Consider the following 25395-nt stretch of genomic DNA (forward strand, 5'->3'; position numbering starts at 1 on the left):
TTCCCAGAAAGCAGGAACAGTTGTGAATTCATGGAAATGATGAATGTGAACAGTGCTTTGCATAATTGAGTGCCAGAGTTGAAAGCCCAATGCCCTGGTTCATGTTCTCTGGTGTAAATTCAGAGTAACTCCAATGGTGTGGGTTAGGCTTGGGCTCTGAATTCTGGCCTCTGAATTGAGAACAGATTCTGCACTGAGGAAACAAGTTTGTGTATGTGCTGTATGTCCTTGTGTCTATACTCGCTCTTAGCATATTGCTGTCATCAGCATCAACCCTGCAGCAAGAAATTTTCTGTCTATTGGCAGCTGACCACTAGTCTGGAATTTGCAATTGTTTTGAGCATACTGTATGCACATGGGACTTGATTACTACAACATGGATCATGCTTTGGGCTTTTTTTAGTTTTTTCTTCTACTAAACACAAAGTCAACTTCCAATTTAGGAATTTGAGCTTCACATCCCAGTGGACATGTTTTAATGTACTAAAAGTAACTATTGTTCGACTCTGCCATGGCAGGCAGAGGAAGTGCTGATCTGCACAAAATGTTGCTATGTTACAGTCATTGGTGGAGAAAAGGAATGGCAGACAATTCAGACTGGTGCAAAATTAGCATCTAGCATGACAAGGCTTATTTGAGTCTTAGGTGTTTTCAGTTATTGTGATTAGTTTTTCTTTTATTCATGGGTTTGCTAATTAGCCTCAGGTCAGTATCCAGAGCCTGCAGGCAGCACAGCTCTGCAGAGCCAGGCTGCAGTTGTGCTCGCCTTGTACAAGGACAGAGGAGGAACAGATTCCTCTTCAAGCTGCCCTCATCTGTTCTCACTCTTAGACATTTGGTTATTGCTTCTGCTTAGGGGTTTTTTTTGTGGTTTGTCTCCATCTGGGTGGCTGAGGGTCCTGGTGGCCTTGGCAAGCAGGAAACCTGGAGAAGAACCTGTTGCAGTGCAGCCCCCTGGCAAACCTTCCAGTGGTTGTGCTGCCCGGTGCCTGGCATTTGGAGTAATGTTCGTGCATGCACCAGCTGCAGCAAAGCTGTCCGGAGTCCTGAGGAAGAGAGGAACAGTGGGAAGGGGGTTGCAAGAATTTCTCCTCCTGTTACGCAGTCACTCGGTGTGTACAGTGTGTGTGGGTTGGCGGGGAGATGAGCAAACTCTTTCCGTATGAAGTGAACGAAAGGAGTTGATGCTGGCAGAGGTCCAGCTCAGGGCACTGGGCTTAGAGGTCAGGGTTTTCTTAGGTCTGTGGGAAATGCCATGCAGGGAGCTGTTGAAAGCTGGTATCTCTGCAAGAGTTAAAAATGGAGAGGGGGGAGAAATTTTGCTGGGGGTGAAGCATTGGAATGTGGCTTTTACTGCCTCTGCCTGCATGAGAGCCTTCGGTCAGAGGTGGGCAGCAGGCACATAACCAAGAGGGGACAGGAATGGGGCGACAGTCCTCCCTCACTAGCGGTCCTCACTCCTCCGCCTCCTGTGCCAGAGGAGAAAGCTGCATCCAGCCCAGGGTGAGACCATCCAGGGCTGGGGGGTTGATGTCTAACACTGCAGTCTGCCACACTAATGTGCTCATCCATTTTACCCCCAGAGACCAGTCCTGGATTGCATCAAGCTGCCTCACTCCCCCAGACCTTACCTACTATGTCTTTCCTTTGAGTCACCCTTTCTTCTTCTTTCTTGAATTTCGCTGGGCAGATCCTGACGGGGGAAGACTGGAACGCAGTGATGTACCACGGGATAGAGTCGCAGGGTGGTGTCCGCTCGGGGATGTTCTCCTCCATTTACTTCATCGTCCTGACGTTGTTTGGTAACTGTATCCTTACACATTGCCTTGTGTTCATGGCACAGTGTGCCATGCACCCTTCCTGGGGTGCTAGAAATACCTAGTTTTGTTTAAATTCTCACACCCTCACTTAGAGTTTTTAAAATCAAATCATTGCTATAACTTTGTTCCTTACAGCACCTGGGGTAAGAAGCGTAGCTAAGTTGTCCATGTTGGTGTCACTTTTCTGACGACAATGTGAGCATTGTCTTCATTCATTTTAATTTTCATGTTTTAACTTAAGAATGTCCTATTATGAGTTAATTTATATTGTGGGAAGAATGATTGAAGTCAAGTCAGAGCAGGACCTCTGTACCTTGAATATCTTCACAGATAGTTTGCACTAGGTCAGGGGAAGGAAGAGTTGAAATTGGTTTGGTGCATAGATCAGGCTCCAGTCTCTTGGTGCCTTTGTCTACATGGCAGCTTAACGAACTATGCTATTCCAAATGCTTGAAATTGTCTTGTCTCCACGTAATGCTTAGAACTTAAGTCCCGATCTTGGGTTTCAGGCTCTGGGAATATTCGGTCATGTTCCAAGGCCTGACACATGAAGTCTCTGAGGATATTTTGTTCTGCTTAATCATGAGAATATCTTGAGGGCAACAGGAAACTGGGAGCTTGCATCCCCCCAAAATGTCCCAGGGTGTCTGCTGGGGAACCAGCAGCACTCTGATGTGTGTTACGCCTCCAGAGAGGTCTAAGGAGGCAAGAACATAGCAGTCACATGGAGACAGGATTTGGAAAGGGAGGTTGTATTTTATACAGAAATGAGTAAAGAGATTCTCTGATCTAATGGCTGGGTGTGATTAGGAGAGCCTGCAGAGCATAGTAGCTGTGATGGCTCTGCCCCTGCTTCACGATGGAGGCTGCTGATGGGCTGATGTTGCATAGCATTGCTCACATTAGCTAGGTACAAAACTGTTGGTGCGAGATATTTGCTGGCTGCAGCGACAAGCTGTGTGGAATCAAACAAAACATCCTTAAAAATGGAAACTAAAAACTGTTGCATATATGATGCAGCCTGGCTGGTTTGTTTCCTCTGCAAAATAGGGATAATAGCACTGAGCATCGCCGCTCTGCTTGAGAGCTCTCTGGAGGGTTTCCCAGCAGTATGGACCTTCTTGCTAGTTACAGTCCCAGCTTTTGTCTTTTCCTAGGAGTCCTGTTTGGGCTGGCATCATCAGCTGAGTACCTAGGAAAAAGGGAAGGGTACATGTGGGGCAATACTTGTGCTAAAGACGTACAGCTGTTATAGACATAGGCCCCTTCAGCTGGTGGTCAAGATGACAAGAGATGAGACATCAGCACCCATGGACTGCGTGGCAGGGCTCTGGCCCTTTGCTTTGTCTGAAATCTCTCCATTAGCATGAGGAACCGAGACAGGGAACAGTGGAGCAGACGGCATGCGAGCTGTGCTTGTCACACAAGTGTGTCTCTGTGGGATTTATCCCATTAACGTGCGCTGTCAGAGCCGGAGCAGCCGTGATGCCTGGGCTGGCTCGGCAGCTATGCTCAGACATCCGCCTCGTGGCGGGCAACATGCCCCCTTCCAGAAACACAAGGCTTTGGAAAACTGGGTCAATGGAGAGCTGGGAGGGAGGGAGATCTCTAAATCCTCAGGGCTTGGCATTTGAAAATGAGATTAAGCTATAATCAGGCTTGACAGCAGAGCTGAGAGAGAGACCTTTAACCTTAGAGCAGCTAAGATCCAGCATTTTTGAGGAACAGAATATAAATTCCCTTCTTGCACCTTTAATTCAGAGGGGGCTTCTCCCTTGTCCTTTACTTTTCATTAAAAGGGAAAGAGCAGGGGATGTTCAAGAGGAGGGAATAAGGACCTGGTTCACCTATTGCCACTGCCGTGAATTTGGTATTTGCCTCTGCTTGCCCTGGCAGAACGGTGAGTTGAAACCTTGCCCACATTTTCACCAGATATCATCCTGGCAGAGGGCAGCTGTCTTGCTTTCCCTTCTGTTGTCCTGCTGAGAAGATCCAGGAGATGGCTTTCCTGGCTGCCTCCCTGGGACCATCTTCAGTGCCTCTCTCATCACCTTTGCCCACAGTCGCATGCTGGTGGCACACCTTTAGTGCAGCCAGAGCGCTCCTCGGGGCACTCTCTGTGCATATAGCAAGGAGGGTATGTCAGGAGTGATTCTTTAATTCTCCATGAGTCCTGCAGATGGGGATGAGTTTGCTGTAGATGAGTTTCTATGAGCACAAAGTACATAGAGAGGGGAGAGTTGGCTGACAAAGAGTAACAATACTCAGAAACCCTTTTATAATGTTCTAGAAGACTTCTTTCACCAGCTTCTACTGATCAGAGTTATAAACCTGAAGTGAATCTATTAATTTCTATGGAGATTTACATTGCTGTTGGAGAATTAGAGACCTGGCCCAGATTGTCTCTGTAGAAACTTAGTCTGAGAGCATCAGCTGCTTTCACAGAGAGCTTGTAAGAGCCTTTCTGCATTGCACACAGACCTGTTTGCCTTTAAGCACTGTGTGCAGGAGGGGAGAACTAGGCTGGAGTGTGTGGTGGAGGATGAGGGGTTAAATCTTTTCCTTGTCTGTTTACTGTGGGAATTGCAGCAGTAAGCCCACTAATGCTTGCACTGATATTTCAAACAGTAGTTCTGTAAGGTCAGTGCTACCCTTGCTTTTCACTAGCTACAGTTTTGATGCTGAGAGCAAGCAGCAGGCAGTCATTTATCTCTGAGGGAAAGCTGAACTGTATGACTTACCAGGGACTTAAGTTATCATTAACTGTCAAAACATAACCAGGAACATCTGAAAATAAAGTTTAGTTTGCCAGAAAAGAACAGTCCTACATTTTTGTGGGAAGTAAGATAGTCACTAAAGTCAGTGGTGCTGCAGTGCCCCAGCGATGTTAAGGACAGGCAAGTGTACAGGGTGAGGTAGTGAGGTACATGTCTGAGCCTCAGGTTCACCTTCCCAAGGAGATCCCCACAGCCCAGCAAACACCACGAGGACACCCTGTAGAGAGCAGTCCAAGCTGTTGATTAGCTTACTTATAGATTAATGTGAGCTGTCTTTTCTGCTCTAACTTGGGACTTTACAAAGATCTCCCCTCTCTGCCTTACAGAACTCCCTCCAAAAAGCTTTAAAAATGTACTTCTTTTATGTAGTGGATTTTTTTCATTTGTCAAGTGTGGATTTGCCACCAGCCCTCCCCACACAGACGTTCACTGTGACTGAATTTCTTAAGTGGGACTTTTTGTTTTTATTTTCTTGTATCACTCCATTGAAATCAGTCTAAGCCCTTCTGGATGCTGATCAGCAAAAGGCACTTTGGTTCCTCTGCTGGGAGGGGTTTTATTTTCGGTTTTTGAACATTGACATTTGGTGAGTCCATTTTTAAGAGTTTAGGCAGACTGGATCAAATCTTGTTAGAGAATTGGCATTGGCAATTTTGAGTCAGCTTGCAAAACCTGCTCTTTTTAAACATGAGGGACTCCTTTCTTCTCCCAGAGCTGCTCAGGGCATTGTGATTACTCTTTTTCATGAAGAAGAAAGACGGATGGGTGCCGGCTTCCCCTGCTTCTTACTGCAGCTCAGTTGTTTCTTTGAATCCATTTACGTTTTCAAGGGACTATTGCAAGGAAAAGATCCAGAAACTGTTTTAGTAAGTCAGAAGTCTCTCACGTTACTTTCCCAGTTCCAGAAAGCCTGTGTGGAGCCAGACCTCCGCGTCTGATATGGTTTAATGAAAGTAGTATGGTTAATATAACAGCAGGATTTGGCCCATTTTCTAGGAAATTACACCATGCCTGTATTCATTGTTATCCAGTTAATTGATAAATTGATGCATCTGTTAGGAAAAAAAATACGAAAAAAACCCCGTGAAAAACTGCAGAGGAGCGTGAAATGAAAAGCAGCAAATGCCTGGAGCATGCTGCCCTTTCCCCTTGCCCTTAGCTTCCATGCAGGAGGGCTGTACTCGGCACCAGCTGCTGGGTCAGCTGGCCAGCGAGGTCCATGGGTCTGCCCAGGTTATACAGCCAGGACCACAGGCTGGAGTTTGGGTAATATTTGGGAATCCCCAAGCTCTGCAGAAAGGGCTGAGGGACCTTTTTGGGGGCAGAAACACCCAAGTCTGCCAGATTGTGTCTGCTTGGAGATGGATCAGAACAGCCTGATCTGTAAAAAAAAAAAAAAAAAAAAATTAATTATATTTCCAGTGGTTGATTATGTTACATGAGACATTTTCAGCATGTGTGTGTAGGAGGCAGGGGTAGGAAGACAGTTTTATTACCGAGACACTTATTCCCAGAGCAGGAGGCTTGGAAGCATTTCCGAAGTGTTGGAAGCACCCCAGAGGAAGAAACCCAAACAGCTGGCACCCCGGCAGTGCCGTGGGCAGCGGTGCCTCAGGCAGCAATGCCTCAGCCTCCCTGCCTGCACCCCCAGCCTCTCTGCCTGCACTCCCAGCCTGCAAGTGACAGGCTTGCCTCCTCTTGCCAACCCTCAGTTAAAAGGAAATGGGGAAATTAGTATCTTTGCAAGTGAAAAGTTGATTGAGTTCTGGCTTCAGTGTGGGAGGGAGGTGATCATTTCAGCATCATCTTTCCCTTTTTCTTGTTCTTTATCTGCTGGGCTCACGGGGATTGAGGTGCTCCCACCCCACGCTCCTCACTGTCCTGCTGGAACAGAGGAAGGAGAAATTGATGGGCATCACATTTCAAACCTCTGTCTGTCCCAGAGGAATCATCTTCACATGATAAAATCCTCCATCCCGTGTTACATGACATGGAGAAAACCTGATGGATGACCTGGCCTTCACCTGGAGAAACCCCAGGCCTCTGTGTCCCATCCCTTGCAGGGTTTGGCAGTCAGGATGCAAATGCATCTGAGAGATTAAATACTACTCCTGCTTTCCACCAGCACAAGCAGAGGCTCCAGTTTTGCTAGGCATTCAGGCTCTGGAGACACTCATCTCAATGGGAATTAGATGTGAGCTTCTGAAGTCTTGCCGGAATTATGTTTGGTAAAAGCTCTTGAGAGGGAAAGCAAAGAGGCTTTGAGCTGGTTGTTTGGGCCAACTTTGGTCCCTGGCTGCCCTGGGAAGTCTCCTGATGCAACGCCAACATGGGGCAATGGCTCCACAGCCGGCAGTGCCTGCAGCCAGCGTGCTGCCCAGCGACTGCTGGAGTACAGGGATTTCTGGGCACACTGGTGTTCAGCAGAGATGACTGTGGCCGATGAATCAGCCTTGCACCGCTCCTGGCTCCTCTGTTTATAGAGAAACCTCAGATGCCTCCTCAAGGCATCCTTGTGAGGAGTGGAAAGCAATCAGAGGGGCACAGAGGCCAGGGTTTCCCAAAATCTCATTGCAGGTTTGCCAGCACCCTGGGAGCCCATGCCTCACCTCTCCTCCCCTGGCTAGAGCGATTGCCTCGCTCCCCCCAGCACGCTGCCCTCATCCCTCAGTCCTGCCTTCGCTGTGCCATTGCTTTGGGCATTGCTTCCAACTCAAAAGTCCAAAACAGGGTACCCATTAACCCAACAGAAAATAACTGGATTAGTTGTCTAAAACTGCTGCAGTCATTTCATTCAGCTTATGGGGACCTGCATCTGGTCCCAGGATCGTATTTGGCTCTGGTGAGGGCAGTATACAACACAATACAAACACAGCAGCAGTGCGTTGCTGTTAAAGCCTTGGTGAATCTCCAGAGGGTAAATACTCATGAGATCAACTTCATTCTCATGTACATTCATATTTAGAGGAGCAATCATAGCTTTACACAGCTATGGAGTGAGCGACTGTCCTGTCACCAGGTAATGTGCAAGAACAGAGTGCATTTTCTTCTTTGAGAGTAGTTTAGACTTGGTTTTGCTTTGCTTGCTCTCCTTTCATATGCAAAGGTATCTGATTTACAGTTGTTTCGGGGCTGTTTTGCAGACGCATAGCTGGAATAACAGCAATAAAATATATGAAGGGAGAAGTAATAGCCGAAATCATTAAGTGGAAAAACAAAAATAAAATATGAATAAATAATTATAGGGAAATATTATGTCTTAGTGATATAATGCAGTGCTCTTCAGAGAGACCCAGGCTAGCGTGGGCACTGGTGGTTTTTTAGCTGGGCTACACACAATTTGGCCTGGACTAACGGCCCATTTCCCGGCAGAGCTCATTACCTCGGGCTGGGTGTCCTGCTAACAGGCTCTTCTGTAGCTGTGCTCTGCGTGATGCTGCAGCATTCAGGATAGAGGATGTCCGAGGCGGTCTAATTGTCATATCGACTTCAGTGTGATAAGTCATGATAGTTTCCTCCCACCAGTATGTAATGCAGCAGTGATCTAAGCTTAACTTTTTCATGGTACCGAATACCTTTATATAGCTCTATGTATATATTATGCAAATGTTGGCTTTCAAATGACAGATTTCCAGGAGCTCTACCAGTTGTCCTTTTAAACAAGATGGAAAAATTGAAGGTGAAATCCTCTGTGTGTGTATGGGCAGGAGTGTAGGTGTGGGTTTTCTGGAATGAAAAAACAGGGGCTGTTGTGTCTCTAGGACCACCCTGTGGTCCCATACCAGTTGCACCTATAGTGTTGTAAAGCCCCCCTGCTCAGCTCGTGTGTGTATCCTCACCAGGGATGTGTGCTGGGCAAGAGACAAACAGGTGTCCAGCACCTGCTGTGCTGCAGAGCTGGCTCCCAGCAGAAGTGGGTGAGTTAGAAATGAAGACAAAACAGTGGTGCAAGGGGTCAATCCATAATATACTGGTGATTGTAAGTGGGGAAAGAGGGGTAGTGGCAGCAGAAGGGGAACAGTTTGCTGTATCTGCTGCGTGAAGATTTTTTCCTTAGCTCCCCAAAAGATACGCTCCTGAATGTCTTCTTGGCTATTGCTGTTGACAATCTGGCAAATGCCCAAGAGCTGACCAAGGTATGTATGAAATTTCTGTTTCTGTTTCTTCAAACTTAGACCACAGCTGCTGGATCTAAAGCACATGTTACTGACCCTTCTAGACACCCTGAGATTTCCTCTAGAGCCTGTTTGTGCGGTATCTCTGTTAGCAGTTTGCATTGCAGAGACGGACCTGGAGGTTTATTCTTGTTTAGGTTTGTTTCATTTCAGGCTTGTTTCAGTGAACTATTTCATGTTCTTTAGTTTCGTTTTATCACAGAGTGGGCAGTGGGCATTGCTCATCTCGCTGCTGCATGGAGGTGCACAGGCATTCGTAGCATTTGCTGTTTTCAAGAGCAGAGGCAAAGCAATTACCGGGTTTTGGCTGACTTGAAGCTGAGACATGGAGAAACGCAGGTGGTGTATTGCTGCTTTTGCTGTCTCATACTAATGTTTCATACCTTGCTGAGTTTTGGGATGAATCAAAGAAATAATGTTCTCCGATCAAGTCCCTGGAAAACAACTTGCAGAGGCTATTGTGAATACTCAGTGAAGATGTTATAATCTTACTGCCTCTCACTGGGTGCAAGAGAAATCAGAAATCTGAGACACCAGCCCAAGTGCAGGCAGAAAGCCAGGTCCTGGCAAGAGATGGAAATGACACTGATGTAACTTTACTCTATGCACAGATTTATATTGGAGCATTTCCTGTGGAGAAAAACTTACAGCCTCAGTATTGAGTAGGAAGGATTGCAAGTGCTGTAGTTTGTATTTGTATTATTACATACTTTTGATTTCTCATTGTAGCATACTCAGTTGTATTTATGAGGCAGCATTAGATTTTTTTTTGCATGTTTCTAGCTTGTTCTTGCCGAGTGGATAAAAACATGCACACCTTATTGCTGTGCTGCTGCCACCACCATAAGTCACAGTGACCTGCCAGTGGCAAAAGCAGCACTGTACCCACCTTAGCAGTTGTATTTTACAAGTTTTAGCTTACATACTCCTTACAGGGTATAAGGATCACTAACCATGTGCTTATGCAGCAGCGGGCAAGGATGTTTTCTCTTTTTAGAGTTGTAGAAAGGTGCAGTAGTTCATGGATACACGATGCAACTCCACAGTTCGGGGACACAGAGATTTCTAGGAGTTTACTACTGCACTCCAGCTGCTGAAGACCAAAGCAGCCAACCATTCCCAGTTAAAATCCACATCTCTGTTGCAGCTGAGCTTGTCTTTACCAGCTCTCCTTTTCTGCTGTGGAGCTGCGTGACTGGCTTCATCTTCCAGCTTTGACTGGAGCCTTGTTTTCTGAAAACTGATATCCAGTGCAGACCATACAAGAAGGCTGGTGGCTCTCAGGTGTATAATAAATGTTCCTGTGTCTCTGAGACCATGTTCTGCATCTCTCCTCTCTTATAATGCTGCTCAGGGCTGTGTTTAATGGCTCTCAGTGTTTTTTTTTCTGGGAAGTTCTTCCCTTACAGCAGCTCAGCTGTTTCTATTCTTTCTAAAGCCCACAGAAATCTCCAGCCGAGAGGCATGCATCCTCCCAGCCTGTTCAGCAGATTTACGGGCATCCCTTGCATGTGCTAAGAGAGAGGATCAAGCCCAGCACAATTCTTGGATAATGAAGCTCATCCTACTTCTTAATCCTTTTAGTGCTTTCTTGTGAATATTTCAGCAGCTGACTGGGATGGTTAGAAGCCTGACTTTGTTGATGTTTATAAAGTATAATTAAATATTGATGGATTCAGCAGCATTGCCAAATCATAAAGCTTCTTGAGAAACTCTTCTTTGCTTTAATTTTATTTATGATCCCCCCAAATCACTAGGGCTTTCAAAAGAAGAGGAAAAAGATAAAAGTAATTCAATTATATAGTATACCTGGAGAATGAGTGATTTATTGCTAAGTAAATATGATCGTTCAAAACCAAAAATGGCCTGGAGATATAATTAAGTTACTCAGGAGTCAGTTGATCTCAGGAGACTTTCTTGACATTTACACTGTAAAACGAATTGAGATCAGTGCTGCATATAACGTGGGAAAACCATAAGCAGTTTGCAACTACCTCTGTTCTGGAAAGACAGAAAGCTTCCCAGCTAACCTTCAGGACTGAAACATTTGAACCAACATTTCCACTTCTGGATGCCAGTTTGGACTTCTTTTATCATGGCATTTTAACATTTCTTGGTAGCCTTAGCTGGGCCTTATGACCTGTAACAGAAGTTATCCGAATTGTAACTATATTTAACTTAAGCTTGATCATCCTATGTCTGTTACAAAACTCACCAGTGCTTTGGAATGACTCATTTGGGGGGAAAAAAAAAGAATCACCTTCTTTGCTTTGAATATGTAAAGAATCTGTTCTCTAGCCTCCGCCTCTCCCTCCCCAGGTCTCTTTCCTCCTCTTCCTGTGCTGGCTCTCCCTTACTACTGACTTAAACTCTGCCAACTTAATTTCTAGTGATTTCTCAGAGCTGTCCTGAATCTCTTTGGGTTGCCTACCCTCCAGTTTTTCCCATATACTGGGAAGTTTTTCTTCCTGTTCACTTATTCAGGGTGGAATCTAAAATTGCCCCGAAAATTTGCTTTTAAAAATCTTCTTTCCGCTGACCATACCACAATGTCTCCGGTGACACACAGCAGTTCGTTCTTCATCCTCATTAAACTGACATGTAAAGCTGCCACAAGTAAGCCTTTATTTTCCTAAATATCCTGAAGTACAAAGTGTGTTCTCTGATCTCTGTGCACTGTCAGCAATCTCTGAGAAAGCAGTATAAAAACATGCAATGTGAGGTAGGAGGGATGTGTGAATTTTACATAAAAATATATAAATATATATAAAAATACATAAAAGTAGTTGAGAAATCCCCAGAAACAATGGGCTGAAGTGAGCGGCGAAACCAAGAGTCTAACAGCCATGAAGACCTGTCCTCCTCCTTCCCAATGGAGAGGGCTTTAATTGGGTGAACTCAATAAAGAACAGTCAATGTTAACTATGCACATCATTATGGGTAGCACCGAAAATGGGGTTTACCATGTGATAAATTGTGTGGTTGTTGTGGTTTAACCCCAGCCAGCAACTAAGCACCACACAGCTGCTCACTTACCCACCCCACCCAGTGGGATGGGGGAGACAATCAGGGAGAAAAAAGTAAAACTCGTGGTTTGAGATAAGAACAGTTTAATAGAATAGAAAGGAAGAAAATAATAATGATAGTAATAACAATAATAAAATTACAATAATAATAATAATAAAAAAAGGATTGGAATATACAAAACAAGTGATGCACAATGCAATTGCTCACTAGCCACTGGCCAATGCCCAGTTAGTTCCTGAGCAGCGATCTGCCCCCCTTGGCCAACTCCCCCCAGTTTATATACTGGGCATGATGTTACATGGTATGGAATACCCCTTTGGCCAGTTTGGGTCAGCTGTCCTGGCTGTGTCCCCTCCCAAATTCTTGTGCCCTTCCAGCCTTCTTGCTGGCTGGGCATCAGAAGCTGAGAAATCCTTGACTTGGTATTAACACTACTTGGCAACAACTGGAAACATCAGTGTGTTATCAACATTCTTCTCATACTGAACCCAAAACATAACACTATACCAGCTACTAGAAAGAAAATTAACTCTGTGCCAATTGTAACCAGGACAGTGGTTTAAATGAAAATGTAGAGCTCTAGAAAACAGAAAGGAAACATAAAAGATAGATGTCCTTAGAGGCAGGGCCTTTACATGCACTTGCCCAATATAATGATGGTGACAGTCTGGGCTGTTGGTGGGAGGTGGGATGGACAGATGTTGCCAACACAGCTCAGAGCTGGCTTGTCATGCACTGTCACACCTCTGCATGCTTCAAGCAGAGCAAGATGAGCCTGTGCCCCAGTGAGACCTGGCAGTGTAAGTATCAGGCAAAAAATTAATTAATTTTTATAGTGATCTGCAATCTGTGGGTGGAAGATGCTACAGAAATATTATTAAGCAGTCATCTGCTAAAGAGTGTGCTTGTTCTGAGTAAGGGACAGCTGTGTTTATAGTGACAATGGATATTTTCTGCTGTTACCTTGAGATATAGAATCCAGCAGAATTACTGATGCACCAGGGAGAATGTAGTTGAAACTACAAATTTTAAAGAGATAGTCAAACCTGCACCTGGTGCTTTAGGCGCACAGAAAGAAAAATTAAGAGCCTTTGAATGTATGTGATTTTAACACTGTTAGAGAGTCCTCAAGAGAAGAAACAACTGGAAGATATCTGTGGAATGAAAGGAAAACCTTAAAAGCCTTCTTATTTGGGGGTCTTATTCCTCCAAAGATTCATATTCTGCAGATACCCTTGATTTACAACAAGCTTTCAAACCACTGATAAATTCACTTGAAGTTGGCAGTTGAGAAATACTGGCTTTTTATAATCTTTCAGCAGGGCTTTTTTCATGGCCTGTCTCAGGTTCCTCAATCACTACAGTAAGAATTTACTTATTAGAGATTTGCTAATATTCAGAAAGGAAAAAAAATTTGAAACTTTAATGGTAGCAAATTTTTTTCATAAATTTTCCATCATTTCTTTTTCCTTCTAAAGGAGAAAAGGAAAACAGTTTCAAAATTAATTCAGTTTAAGCAAATAACACCAAAGTCAGAGCAAGGAATTGCTTATGCATATGGTATTCAGAATGGATAAATCTATATGGCTTCCTATTTCAAAGCTAGGTGTATTACTGTCTGCTCTCATTATTTTAAGCATAGCTCTTTCACAGCATTACCTTTGAAGAGCAGAGGTAAACCCGTGGCATTTCATAAAGTTTGACAGAAGAGCCTGTGACTGCTCTCATTTGACGTGTGGTTATTCCCTGAATATGTGTGATGCTGACATTGCCATCAGAGGGTCTGTGTTTATCCTGCCATGATTTTGCTATCTAAATTGACTGGCTAGAAAGTTCAAAGGAAGTTTAACCTAGATGACCATTGAAAATGAATCAGGCTGTTTCTTTGCCTTTTGCCTTCATCTCATTGCTTAAGATCCTGTAGTTTGAATTTGAGCAGTATTTCTCTTGTCATTACACCAGGTAGGAGGAAATAAATCAGTTATGCTCTGCGGGAACTTGCAATGCCAGTAGAGGTTAACAATCCACATGATCTGGGAGGTGTACAGAAAGTATCTTTCTGATCTATGCATGAATCTACAGACTGTGCTTTAATATAGCTCCTCCTTTCTGTTTTCACCCTGTAAGTCTGCAGTGATTCAACTGAAATAAGTGGAAATATCTGGAGTAAAACTGGTGTGAGCAGGACCAGTCAAATCCAGTGTTGTTTATAGGACTTATTGTTTCAGGAAAGTCACATTGGCAAGAAGTCTTGAAGGATTTAGGAGTCCCTCTCATCCATTTCAGTAGGATGTAGGCTTTAGAGTGTTTTTACACGTGCAGGTCTGACATACAAGGGGCTCACTTCACCCCAGAAACGTCACACTCGTGGTCAGGTCTCTCCCTGCCCTGCCATAGTCTCTTATCCGAATGCTAACCGATAACAGGAGACCCAAGAGAGGTAAGAAAGGTTTGTGAGAGAGATGTAATCTTGGTAAAAATCCACTGAGCGCTTGACTAAACCTTGCATTTCTCATCTTGACCAGCTGTTGTTGGCACCAAGACCCTACCCAGGTATCTTTGCAAGAAGTTGTGAAATTCTGCCTTATTTTAACGAGTTTCCACTGTTCTCACAGTGTGGCGGTGACAGTCACATATGACTTGTGCCTTGGGGAGCTCTGGTTATTGTCGTTACATGATGCATGCTCTGATTTCTCTTGATTTTCTGCACCAGGACGAGGAGGAGATGGAGGAAGCCACCAATCAAAAGCTTGCCCTGCAAAAGGCCAAGGAAGTGGCAGAAGTCAGCCCTATGTCTGCAGCTAACATTTCCATAGCCGCGTAAGCACTATTTTATTATTTGGAAACTTTATAATTTGGTTTCTGTTTTTCAGTGTTGATATATGTCTGTTCAAGTGGAGCATCCCACAGTGCTCTGTGAGCCCTTTTATGCCATCTCTGTTACTGACAGGGCTTTAGGTTGACTGAATATTTCAGTGCTGATCACTTAACCATGAATTTAATTAAGTATTTCTTTTAGTTTGTTTTTCTTTGTAATGCCTCATCTTTTGCCTTGTTATAAATAACTGTATTTTAGAAGGATTTTTTTAAGCTGTACTAGGATAGATTTCACCAGGTGAAGTGTTAACGTTTCACTTCGGATTTTTAATTACAAGAGGTGTGTGTGCACATAACTTATTAACTGTTCTTTAATGATCTCTGCTTCAAGAATTTAAGTGTAAAGGCATCCTCCTAAATATCAGACAGAAACATATGCTTGAATGCTCTTTCTTTGCTGTTTGAAAGAGTGCTGGGTTGAATAAGATAATGTACGTGAACAGTTAGTGCTTTGTAGCTAGAAACATCAATTTGCATTTTCAGGTGCAGGCTTTTCTGCATGAATGTGGACATACGCACAGATTCTGTGATACCAGAATCCTTAGAAAACGTTGCCTTGGGGCCCACCTTTTCATATATACTGATCTAAAGGGAAGTGAAAAAACTATATGTAGGTGGAAATACTTGTCCAGATGTTGCTGAGGTCAGTGCAGAGTTCTGCCTGCATGGGATTATGGGCTTGTGTTTGAGACGTGCCTACCTTGCATGGATTTACTGAAAAGTATGTTCTTCTTAAAGGTTCATTTACCTCTTCTGGAATTTTAGCATCAGGGCTACCAGCATGAAAAAAATTGGTCATGCATTTTACTCAGAGCTCCTGATGTTTTCCAGACCCCTTTTGCAGGGGAGACCTCCAAAGGCTGGAGAAGTTCAAGCATAGAAAAAGAAATTTCCTGTTAAATTTTATTGCAAAGTATCTGAAACGCAGCAGGATTCCTGTTTGTTCCTTCAGTGTAAATCTCTTGAGAACCCTGTTACTGGGAGTTTAATCCACTTCATCAAAGTCAATAGGCTAAACAGAGCCAGTTCATTATATGTGAAGGAAAAGAATATTATTTAATTTGACTATTTTATTCTTCTTACCATTTTATTTTGCTATTACTGCTTTAATCAGCTTCTATTTATGCTGTGTCTGTTTGTTGGTTTTAAATTTAATCTTTTTCTTACAATGATTTCCTGTCCAGTCTTGAAAAGAAGTCAAATGAGGGTATTTGCTCTTGTTCTTTGATGAATTTCCTGGTACTGTTATTTTAAAATGCAAGATGCTGCTGCTTATTTTCTTCTTCTTTAATCAAAAGTATAGTGCATGTGAAGATTTCTTAGAAATCAGAAAAAAACCCCAAACCCACTTTAAAGGAGCTAAGATTTCACACCACATTGTTAGTTGCTTAAAATAACCTTATTCCATGATTTTTCACCAGGCTTTCACCTGGTTTTCAATATCACAGGGCCAGTTTTGTGACCACAATTGAAAGTGAGTACAAAATTGTGGATTTCTGCTTATTTTGCCTCGAATTGTATCTGCCCAGATCCCTACCTGCCACATATGTACAGGCAGGTAATTAGGCTTACAAATGAGCACATTTGAAAGTGCAGTCGATTGCTTCTACATCTACTAACCACGGCAACATCGTGCATGCTGTGTGGGAGCCATCATCTAGCAACCGTCGCGTGACTTCTCATTATCTCTGCTTTAGTGCCAGTGAGATGCTTACAAAGCCACTCACAAAACTCAAAGGGCTTTAGTTTGGGAAAAAAAAATGCATTAAAGTCAATAGGTTGATGACCAAATGGATAATGATGTAGAGGAGAAGGCAAGGGAGAAATTAGGTGTTTTGTGAGACAGAAATAGGTGTATGGATGGATTGCTGGCTCATGATCCAAAAGATATTTAGTGAATGCATGCCAAAGCAGTTTGTTTAATCCATAAATACATCCATCGTGAACTCCAAAGGGGCTTAGCAGCTACAGCTTTCAGGTTTGCAGCACCTATCCCTTAGATATCTCTATCCAATACAGTGGGGCTCATGATAGGGACCCATGGTTGACAGCAAAGTGTACCCCATTGCTTCATTTCTTATGCTCTTAAGGTACTTAGTGGTCCTGAAGATGGAGCAGATGACGTGTTGGTGGCAAGACTTGTCAGATCAAGCCTCTGATGCAATTCAGAGCTGGACATGATGAGAATGAAAAAGTGCTGGGTGTGCTTGGAAATGGGATTTTTGGTGTATGGAAATATCACCGCAAAACACAAACACCTGTAGAGCTTGGGTACCACTAAGTGGGTGGTGAGCAGGGGCTGGGAAAAACTGGGACTGAACTACCAAAGGCCTGCTGCAGAGGTGGGTCTACGCTATCAGTTTATAATTTTATTTTCTCCTAAAGAATAATTTTTTAGTTTTATAATTTGATTTTATTTTTATAACATATAAAAATGAATTTCTATAACAACAGGTATCTATAGCATGGATCAATGTTCTGAAAACGTCAACATTTTCTCTACCTGCATCAATCAACACAGGTCTCTCAGGTGTTAGTAGAGGGCTCTATGGCTTGTATTTCCTTAGCCATGATGTTTATGTTCCCAGTGTGCTTGTCCACCTCCCACGGAGGTGATAAATCCATCCTGGGGATGAGTCTGATGAAAAGTCATATTGGTGGTTCTGTTGTTTCACCAGCAAGTTGCTGTGCTTGCTGTTTTACTTCTTTCCCTTGTCACTCCTACATCAAGGACTGAGAGTGTTTGTCTTCCCCTAAGCCTCCTTCCAGGCCATTCCCTACTCCGTAGTGTTGTATCTGCTCCACCACCTCTGGCATTTTTCCTGTGCAAACACAGTGTGCACTCGTGGTTTGTCTGCTCCTTTGCCTGCAGTTTATCTGCACCAGTTCTTCTGCTCTCCCCTGCCATTCAAGCCTCTCTTCATAACTGAGCTCCAAGAAATGTTCAATTTATTGCACCAGTTGCAAAATGTCATTTCCTACACATAAGAAACTGGTTGCTTATTTAGCACGTCAGCCTGCTTGGAGGGTCCAAAGAGGTACCTTCACCTTTACACATGCAGTAGGCTGCTGTGTGAGCCACGAATTGTGGTTGATAGATGGTGAAGCACTACAGTGTCGTGGGGATCTGTTTTAATAATATACTCATTATATTACAGTGGCGCCGAGATACCGTCTCTCTTGCAACTTACTCAAAGTGCTTTATTCCCATATTCTACCTGCACTTGGTTTGTAGCTCCTGCTTCATCGATCTCCCAGGATTTCTGTGGTTTGTCTTCTGCTCCACCAAAGGGACTTAACATGAACAGATTTGTCTGACTGCAGTTTGTTTTTTCACCTGGTGAACTCTATCGTGAATGGGCCTTTTTGTTTTGTGTTTTTTCAGGATTAAAAGCTAGGATGGTACATTGTTTTTGTCATTGTTGCAATGTTTGGTTTAAAACAGAATATCTGTTTAACGTGTTATTGTGTTTTAATTTGAGCCCATTGTTTCATTCTTATTTTTGTGATTTTTTTTTGTTTGTTTTGTTTTGTTTTCTGTTTAGCATTTTCCTTGCTTTGTTGTTTCTGGAGGTGAGTTTCTGGGTTTGTTCAGTTTGCCCAGCATTGTCTTTAAGATCCTCTGTTTAGTACAACACTTAAACCACTCAGCCTCTTGAACTGAGCGACTGTACAGACCGATGGGTCTCTAGAGCAAACCATTGGTGCAGTTTCCTTGGTGGCCAGAATGGAGGAGGAGGAAAAGGGAGCAATTACGCAGGCAGTGGATGTGCAAAGCACTTTGTGATGCCACTGTAAAGATGCCAGTGGAAGGGAGAACCATCAGGCTCATTCCTGTGGGTCACATGAAGACCCCAATGCAAACATGGTTTTATTTTCTGTATTTGCCTAACCTGAATCCTGAACTCCCTGCATTTGTGTTCCTCCTCCACCTTTTCTATTCCAGCCAGAGGTGCACCAATGGCACGTACAAAAGGGGCTGTGATTAAGCACACCCAGCCCGGCGCGGGCCAGCAGACCAGCCGGAGAGGACATGCTGTGGCTCACGTGGCACCCAGAGCCCATGTATTTTCCAATGGCCTCTCTTCACCTTTTCTTGGGAAAAGTCTTAAAATAGCAATCACAACAGCAAGCAAATGCTAAATTTTTAGGAACCTGCTAGGTAGTTATGCTGAAGTCATGCTGAGTGAAACTTTTTGCATTTTGTTACTTACAGGGTTTTTTTGATTCCGTGTGGTAATGGGTTACAATTGTAGCCAGATCCAAGGAAATTATTTAAGCACAGGTATAGGGTGTGAGTTCTGGATGGGAGGAGAACTTCCCAGATGCAGTGGATGAAACTTTGCTGACGGTGGCAGAGACACTCATGCGGTGTGGGTACCAGACCAAAACACGAGCTATAAAATTGCCCACTACTGTTTTTCAAAGTTACACATGCTTCCCAGGACAGCCTGCCAACCTCTAAAGACCTCTTCCTCTCTCCAGGCTCTGACTGGTTTCTGCTGGTCCCTCACATGGTTGTTCAAAGCAGTTTACATTTTAATTGCACACCCACAGGTGGATACTGCCTGTTAATGTGAGCAAGTTGACTACTCATTAGAAAAGTGCCAAGAGCAAATACAGGTGGCACATCATTTCACAGTGATTTCTCAGAGTTGTCTGTCCCTTTTGTACAGGTCTGGGGATGAAGGGTGGGATGTTGCTCTGTTTCTCCAGGACATTTTCCATCTCATAGGTTCCCTATTTTCCTTTTGTCTTGGGAATACTGTGGTCTGTTTCCAAATCACTGTTGGGTTGTCGGTACCCAACAGGACTCAGCAAGAAGCGTGCCTGAACACCCAGCCCATAAAATGTCCTGTGCTGGGTGATGTGTAGACTAGGAGAGGTGTTCTTTTTCTCTTGCTGGCTTGTGATTTCCTCCCTTTCTTTTCTCCCCTGAAGTGTGTTGATGTGTGAGGTACTGTGATTCCTCCTGTTAGCTTACCTTTTTGCCCCTGTTATTGGTGTAACAGTGACTCAGCTACACCTAAAGCCTCTCACTTGTACTCTGTCCCTCACGGATGGTAAGTAGCATTGAGCAAGGCTCAAGTACTTCTGTTACTTTGATTTGGAAAAGGAGGCTGTCTTTGCTTCATGGCTTTACACCCTGCAGTTCCAGCACAAATTTAGTCAAATTTATGGTTTCAAAAAAGCGGACTCCAGCAATGGGAGCAGAGGAGTGAACCTGGAATGCTGCAGGACTTGCATAATGCTGGCTGGCCAGGTTACAAGGATACTTGGCAGGTTCAGAGCATGGCCTCCATCCTGCACTGCACCAAACGAGGCAGGGATAAATGCAAAGGTTTGTTGAAGTCTCACACTGAGGGATGTCGAGATCTGCTTTCAGCAATGAGAAGCAAAATTTCCACAGGTATTGCACAGTGTTGGTGCTGACTTTCAGAGCAGCCCAGTACATTCTCCTCCATCATGAGTTTTCTACCTGTTTTGCGCAAGAAATTTCTTACCTGCGCTTCAGGCATTCATGCAGGGCTTGTTCTCTGCAGGTTTTAGCTGACGTCCTGGGGATTCGGCACCCAGCCAAAGAGTAAAGGGGTCCCCAGCTTGAGTAACCTGGAAACAATAATTTTCTTGGCAAGCAAGCAGGGCATGCCAACCCCACTTTGACTCCTGTTCCCATTTCATTTGGCACAGTACAAATGTAGAAATACTGAAGTTTAGGCAAAATACTTTACCTGACTGTTCAGCAGATTATTGTTCCAAGCAAAACTTTTAAGATGCCTTTCATAATTTCTTTTATATTCGTTCCAGGTTTCTTGACCTCTGGATTGTTGTATTATATACTTTACCTGGGCCAACATTTCTGTTCAGAATAATCCATTAATTTTAAGTAAATGTATATTTAAAACTCTACTTATATGATATCCAAAGAACATTAGATTTTAACTGGACCTTCTGGTTTGCTAGTATTGATTGTTAACAGATTAAAACTCTCATGGAAGCAGGAGAAAAAATGCTGCAGCTGAAAAGGCAAATTCAGGAGGTGAAGGGATTTATTTTCACTCTTGGGGAGAGTTCTTTGGATGATGTAGATTTATAAAAATTATTGTTCATAACTGAAAAAATCAGCTCCTCAAGCCAAGATCTATCAAGGTATTTAGAATCCTGTTTTTCTGTAGATTCCCTGCCAAAGGAAGAATATACTCTTTTTCTGTGTAACTCGGCGGTTTCCATATTTAGAACCCCCACATATAACGGTGTTTATAGAAACACTGGATGGAGGAGAATCTACAAAATTATTTGTGAACTGAAGCAAACTCCTTTCAATGATGTGTAATGCCCTGCCTAAGCTGCAGCAGACCTGTGGTTTTTAGACACGGTGAGCTATTTTCGGACAGTCTGAGCTCAGGCACATCCCCGCGCCTGTCAGACAAGAGAGGTAGGTGCCTCTGAAGAGCAAATCCAAGGCAGGGACCAAGGAGAAGCAGCCTGGCATCAGCTGCTGGGGCTCCGGTGGATTTTGGTTCTCTGGATGTGGCCCAGGGTTCTCCCTCCAGCCCATGCTCTTCTCCATGCTAAGGCTTCTTCCTTGTGTCATGGGGCCAGAGTGGGAATTAGTATCCTGCTCCCACTACGAAATACTTATTTGCAACACAGCTGTAAAAGCAATCACCACCTGTTTCTACAAAGACCTCTACCCTGAGGTCCTAAAGATGACTTCTGTGGAGGACTTTCATTGTGTGAGTATAGCATATGGAGGCGTAAAGTCCTAATATCATCATGTGGCTTTTGGTTCACCTTTTAATTTTTTTCCCTTTTGGTTACGTTTTTGATTCTTTGGTTCTTTCCCTGTTAACTAGAAGGTGGTGTGTCTGTGGCTTCCACACTTTCTGAAGCTTGCCTGGTCTCCTACCAAGATGCACGCTGCAGTCTGCATTCGATAGGACACAGCCTGTATGAGTCTCCTCCCGATGTCTTTTATGGTTTCTCTTATCTTCTTTTTTTTTTTTTTTTCTTTTCTCACTTTTTGTTTTCTTTGTTTGTTTTGTTTTTGCATGTGCAGTTTTGTAAAGCAAACTCGAGGTACTGTATCTCGCAGCTCGTCAGTCTCCAGCGTAAATTCACCGTGAGTTGCTCTCTGTTACAATATTCAGTAAATGGATTTATGATATATCTCGCTATATTTATAAACCTCCCTCTTTCCCCTTCTCCTGATGCCTTCACTCCCCCCTTGTTTTTTCCAAAAATCATTCCCATCATTGTGGAAAGCCTCCAGACCAACGTACGGTGGAAGGACTGGAAGGTGTGCGACATTGCCATATAATGCTTGTGATTTGATCGTGAGCAACTCTGTAGTGTTTCATACATTAACTGTGATTATTTTCCCCCCTTCCTTCCTTCATTTTTCTCCATACCCTTAATTATTTTCCTTTGTTTCTTCCTTAACTATTTTCCCTTTTCTCCTGTCTGCCGTCATTTGATGGTTTGTCTTGTTCTCACTTGTATTTTTGTTCTCTGTGTTCATTATGCACTGGGCTGATGGCTTTGATCTTCCACCAGTGTTTGCACTTACGTTCAATAGGAGAACGGGGGCCCACTGTGAGTGCGCTCTTTAAATGAAAGTTGGAAGAGGACTTTAAAACAAACTTCTGGAAATGAGTCCCAAGTGAGACCAAATTGGAAAACTCTGCCTAAATATCCTTGGGAAACTTACACTCATGAGAGCATTGGTTATGCCTGTGCTCTCTAATCTTCTCGAGCTGGAGCTTAAAGCTACAGATATTGTAAAAATAAGGCACTCGTCAAGCTCCTATGTACCCGTGGCTGAGCGAACACAGTGGTAGACCTTCCATTCACTCCACGCACTTCCTAACAAACAAATCTTGCTGGCTTTGCTGTGAATCACGGGTGCGCTTTGACACCTATGCAGGTTTGTAGAAAATACCATTGTTCCCTGCCGACTAATACAATAAAATTCATCATCAGCTTCTCATCAGCCCATCTTCGTGTCTTTGCTTTGGGTTATACTTTTACTGTTTGATGTTATCTTTCTTCTTTAATGCTTTTGGAGAGACAAGTAAGTGCAATTCAAACAGGCGTGGGTTTGTCCTTATGTGCACCATAGCAGGTATCAAAGGCACAGTGAAGCAAAGGAGGATCTCCACCAGCTTCCTGACATCTTCCTTCCCCCCTGGGTGTTTTGGGGGTCCTTGTCCACTGGTGGATCTTAGACATGTGTGTATTAAAAATATGTTGATATGATGTGTGAGTTTAGCTTCTGTGACCAAGACTGAACTTTTGCAACTAGCAAAAGTAGTGTGACATGTCTGTGCTAAGGTCTGAGATCTCACAGGGTTGGGACAGTCAAAATTAGGGGAATAAAATAGACCAAGGCAGATTTTGGCTCATTTCTTCCCTGGCTGCTGGGAGTCTTGATGGGCAGAAAGGTGCAGAGAGAGGTCTGCTGCCCTTTGGGTCTCTCACCCTGCCTTACACCTGGCAGGAGATGGTTAAAGGTGGTGATGGAGGAGAGGTGCTGCTGAGATGCCTTCTCCCCAACACTTGAATTTGCTCCAGTAGAAGTTGTACCAAACTGGTCCGAGGCAAGGTTTGCACAATTAGGAGTAAAGACTCGAAAGAATGAAGAATTTGGCCACTTCTCCAAACTTATAAAGACAGAGCTGCCTTTTAAAAAGATGAAATCAAACTGTAGGTACTAGAATCCCCTTCGAAGGAGAATTTGCCCACATTTGGAGGCGTTTGCCATTGAGGTCTGTTGCTAACTCCCTACCAGCAATACAGACAGTATAATAGAGGCTTCTTTTTCTGATATGACTCACAGCTGTTCTCTGAACAGAATAGATTTTTACTGCAAAGAGCTGTGACTGAGGATTCTCATCCTCTTTAACATTTCTATGCACCGTCTGAGCAGTAATTTGTAATTTCCTATGCAAACCAGGGCCGTTTTTGACAGATGAGCTGAGTGTGCATTTTCTTCTCTGTGGGTATCTGAAGAGCATTTCCCCAGCAAAACCCCTTGTTTTGATTAAATAAATGACTAGACCCCATAACAGTGTGCAATGTATAAATGTACCAGCCATTACAGAGCATCAGTAGAGCCCCCCCGAAGTGTAAAGACATCTGAAGGTCTTATTTACTCAGTATAAATGTCATGGTTAGAAATGTGTTTTTTTATTTTGCATTCACATAGATAAACTGGAACAACTCTTTTTAGGGCCATGCAGGTGCTGTGGACTCCCATTCCCTGGGTGAATATTAGTATATGTTCAGGATGCCTTTATATCACTTTGTTTCTACCCACTGTGAGTGCTGTTCCTGTAATTATACTGAATAGATAAGTGGTCTGATTTTTGTGCACAGATGGAAGTTGAACAGTAATCTACTAATCGAAAAGAGCTTTTAAAAGGTGCAAAAAAATCCCTGTTCCTTTTTCTCCCTTAGGTTACTCAAACAGCATAAAATACCATGTGCCTTTAATATCAGTAAGAACCAGGATCTGCAAAACCATCGTCATCTGTTCTGAAAGAACAAAACTTATTTAACAATCTTTTGAGATACAGATGGGTTTTTCCCATGTTCTTTCTTTGACTATTTAAAAAAAATAATCTAAATTGGTGAGAAACTAAAGACAAAATACTGGACCTAGTTTCTTAAAAAAAAAAAATTAAAAAAAATCAAGGTGAGTCATTTTCTTGTGCTAATTCCAGCCTTTTGTGTTATAACAAATTTATGATACAAGCAATGCAAGCAGTACGAAATACATTTTTAATTCACTGAGGAGAGGTAATTAAATACAGATATGCTCTATTTCTTTAAGTAGATCAACATTTATCTAAAATACATACTGAAATTGGCAACTACTTTATGTGTACATATGCAACAACATACAGCTAAGTGAATAATTATGTTGTATTTTTCCAATGGTATGTATTCAAGAGTGATGGCATGTTGAACTTTCATATGAATCCTTACATTGCAATGGCTGATGAAATCCAAAATAGTGCAGTTAGTAACTTTAGGTTTTCTTTGTATTGGTATTGTTTATCATTTATTTCTAATAGGATTCAGAGGTGTCAGTCATTGCTTGGACATGAAAAATGGCATGTTCTTAAGGCATTTTCTAGAATGGTAAATAAAGCAAAAGCCGGTGCTTCACAAGTTGGGGATTTTCTTTCCAGAAGTGCTGAACACCCGCACCTGCCACAGATATTATTTTTTCTAGAACAAAACTTGGTTTTCTTTGAGCAGCTCTTTCTTTCCCACCCCAACCATCACAGCATGTCTCTGCTGCATCCATCCAGCTGTAGACAAGCTGATAGCGTACAGAGGGAAATGAAGCTTAAATATCTTCTACTGGGATGAATTTGTCATTTGCCATCCAAGAACCCAAATTGTTCTTGATCTCTATCACTTGCTTTTTGTATATTCACTGTCTGGGCCATCTGCTTTATTTCCATCCTCATAGTGCAAAAAAAAGGGGGCTGTGACTTTGTTCCCTGATGTGTTTTGTCTTGGTTTTTATCAAAAGCATGGAGCTCATGGTTGGATTTTGGCCATAAGATTCTGGTCTGGGCCATGGTAGTGTATTTGCCAGAATGTCTTCATGAGAGTATGGCTTGAACACTTCAGAGGAAAAAAAATAATTTAAAGTAAACGTAATTTGACTGGATTTTAGGAGAACTTAATGGTTCCACATATTTA

At 43.1% G+C, this 25395-nt stretch overlaps 1 protein-coding gene across 25 annotated transcripts in view; it reads left to right on the forward strand.

Annotated features, from left to right (window-relative positions):
- The window catches only part of CACNA1B (calcium voltage-gated channel subunit alpha1 B), a 314217-nt gene that overhangs the window by 193211 nt on the left and 95611 nt on the right, over nucleotides 1-25395 (forward strand). For 13 of the 25 annotated variants that reach the window (XM_030000169.1, XM_030000168.1, XM_030000176.1 and 10 more), the window contains 4 exons: nucleotides 1691-1808; nucleotides 8666-8733; nucleotides 14513-14619; nucleotides 21737-21799. In XM_030000169.1, coding sequence (XP_029856029.1) covers nucleotides 1691-1808; nucleotides 8666-8733; nucleotides 14513-14619; nucleotides 21737-21799 — 356 coding nt within the window. Of the gene's footprint in view, nucleotides 1-1690; nucleotides 1809-8665; nucleotides 8734-14512; nucleotides 14620-18221; nucleotides 18250-21736; nucleotides 21800-25395 lie in introns of all 25 variants that reach the window. The other 12 variants (XM_030000177.1, XM_030000180.1, XM_030000188.1 and 9 more) reach the window with 2 other exon arrangements.

The sequence above is a fragment of the Aquila chrysaetos genome, chromosome 24 (genome assembly GCF_900496995.4).
Source record: "Aquila chrysaetos chrysaetos chromosome 24, bAquChr1.4, whole genome shotgun sequence".
Classification (NCBI taxonomy): domain Eukaryota; kingdom Metazoa; phylum Chordata; class Aves; order Accipitriformes; family Accipitridae; genus Aquila; species Aquila chrysaetos.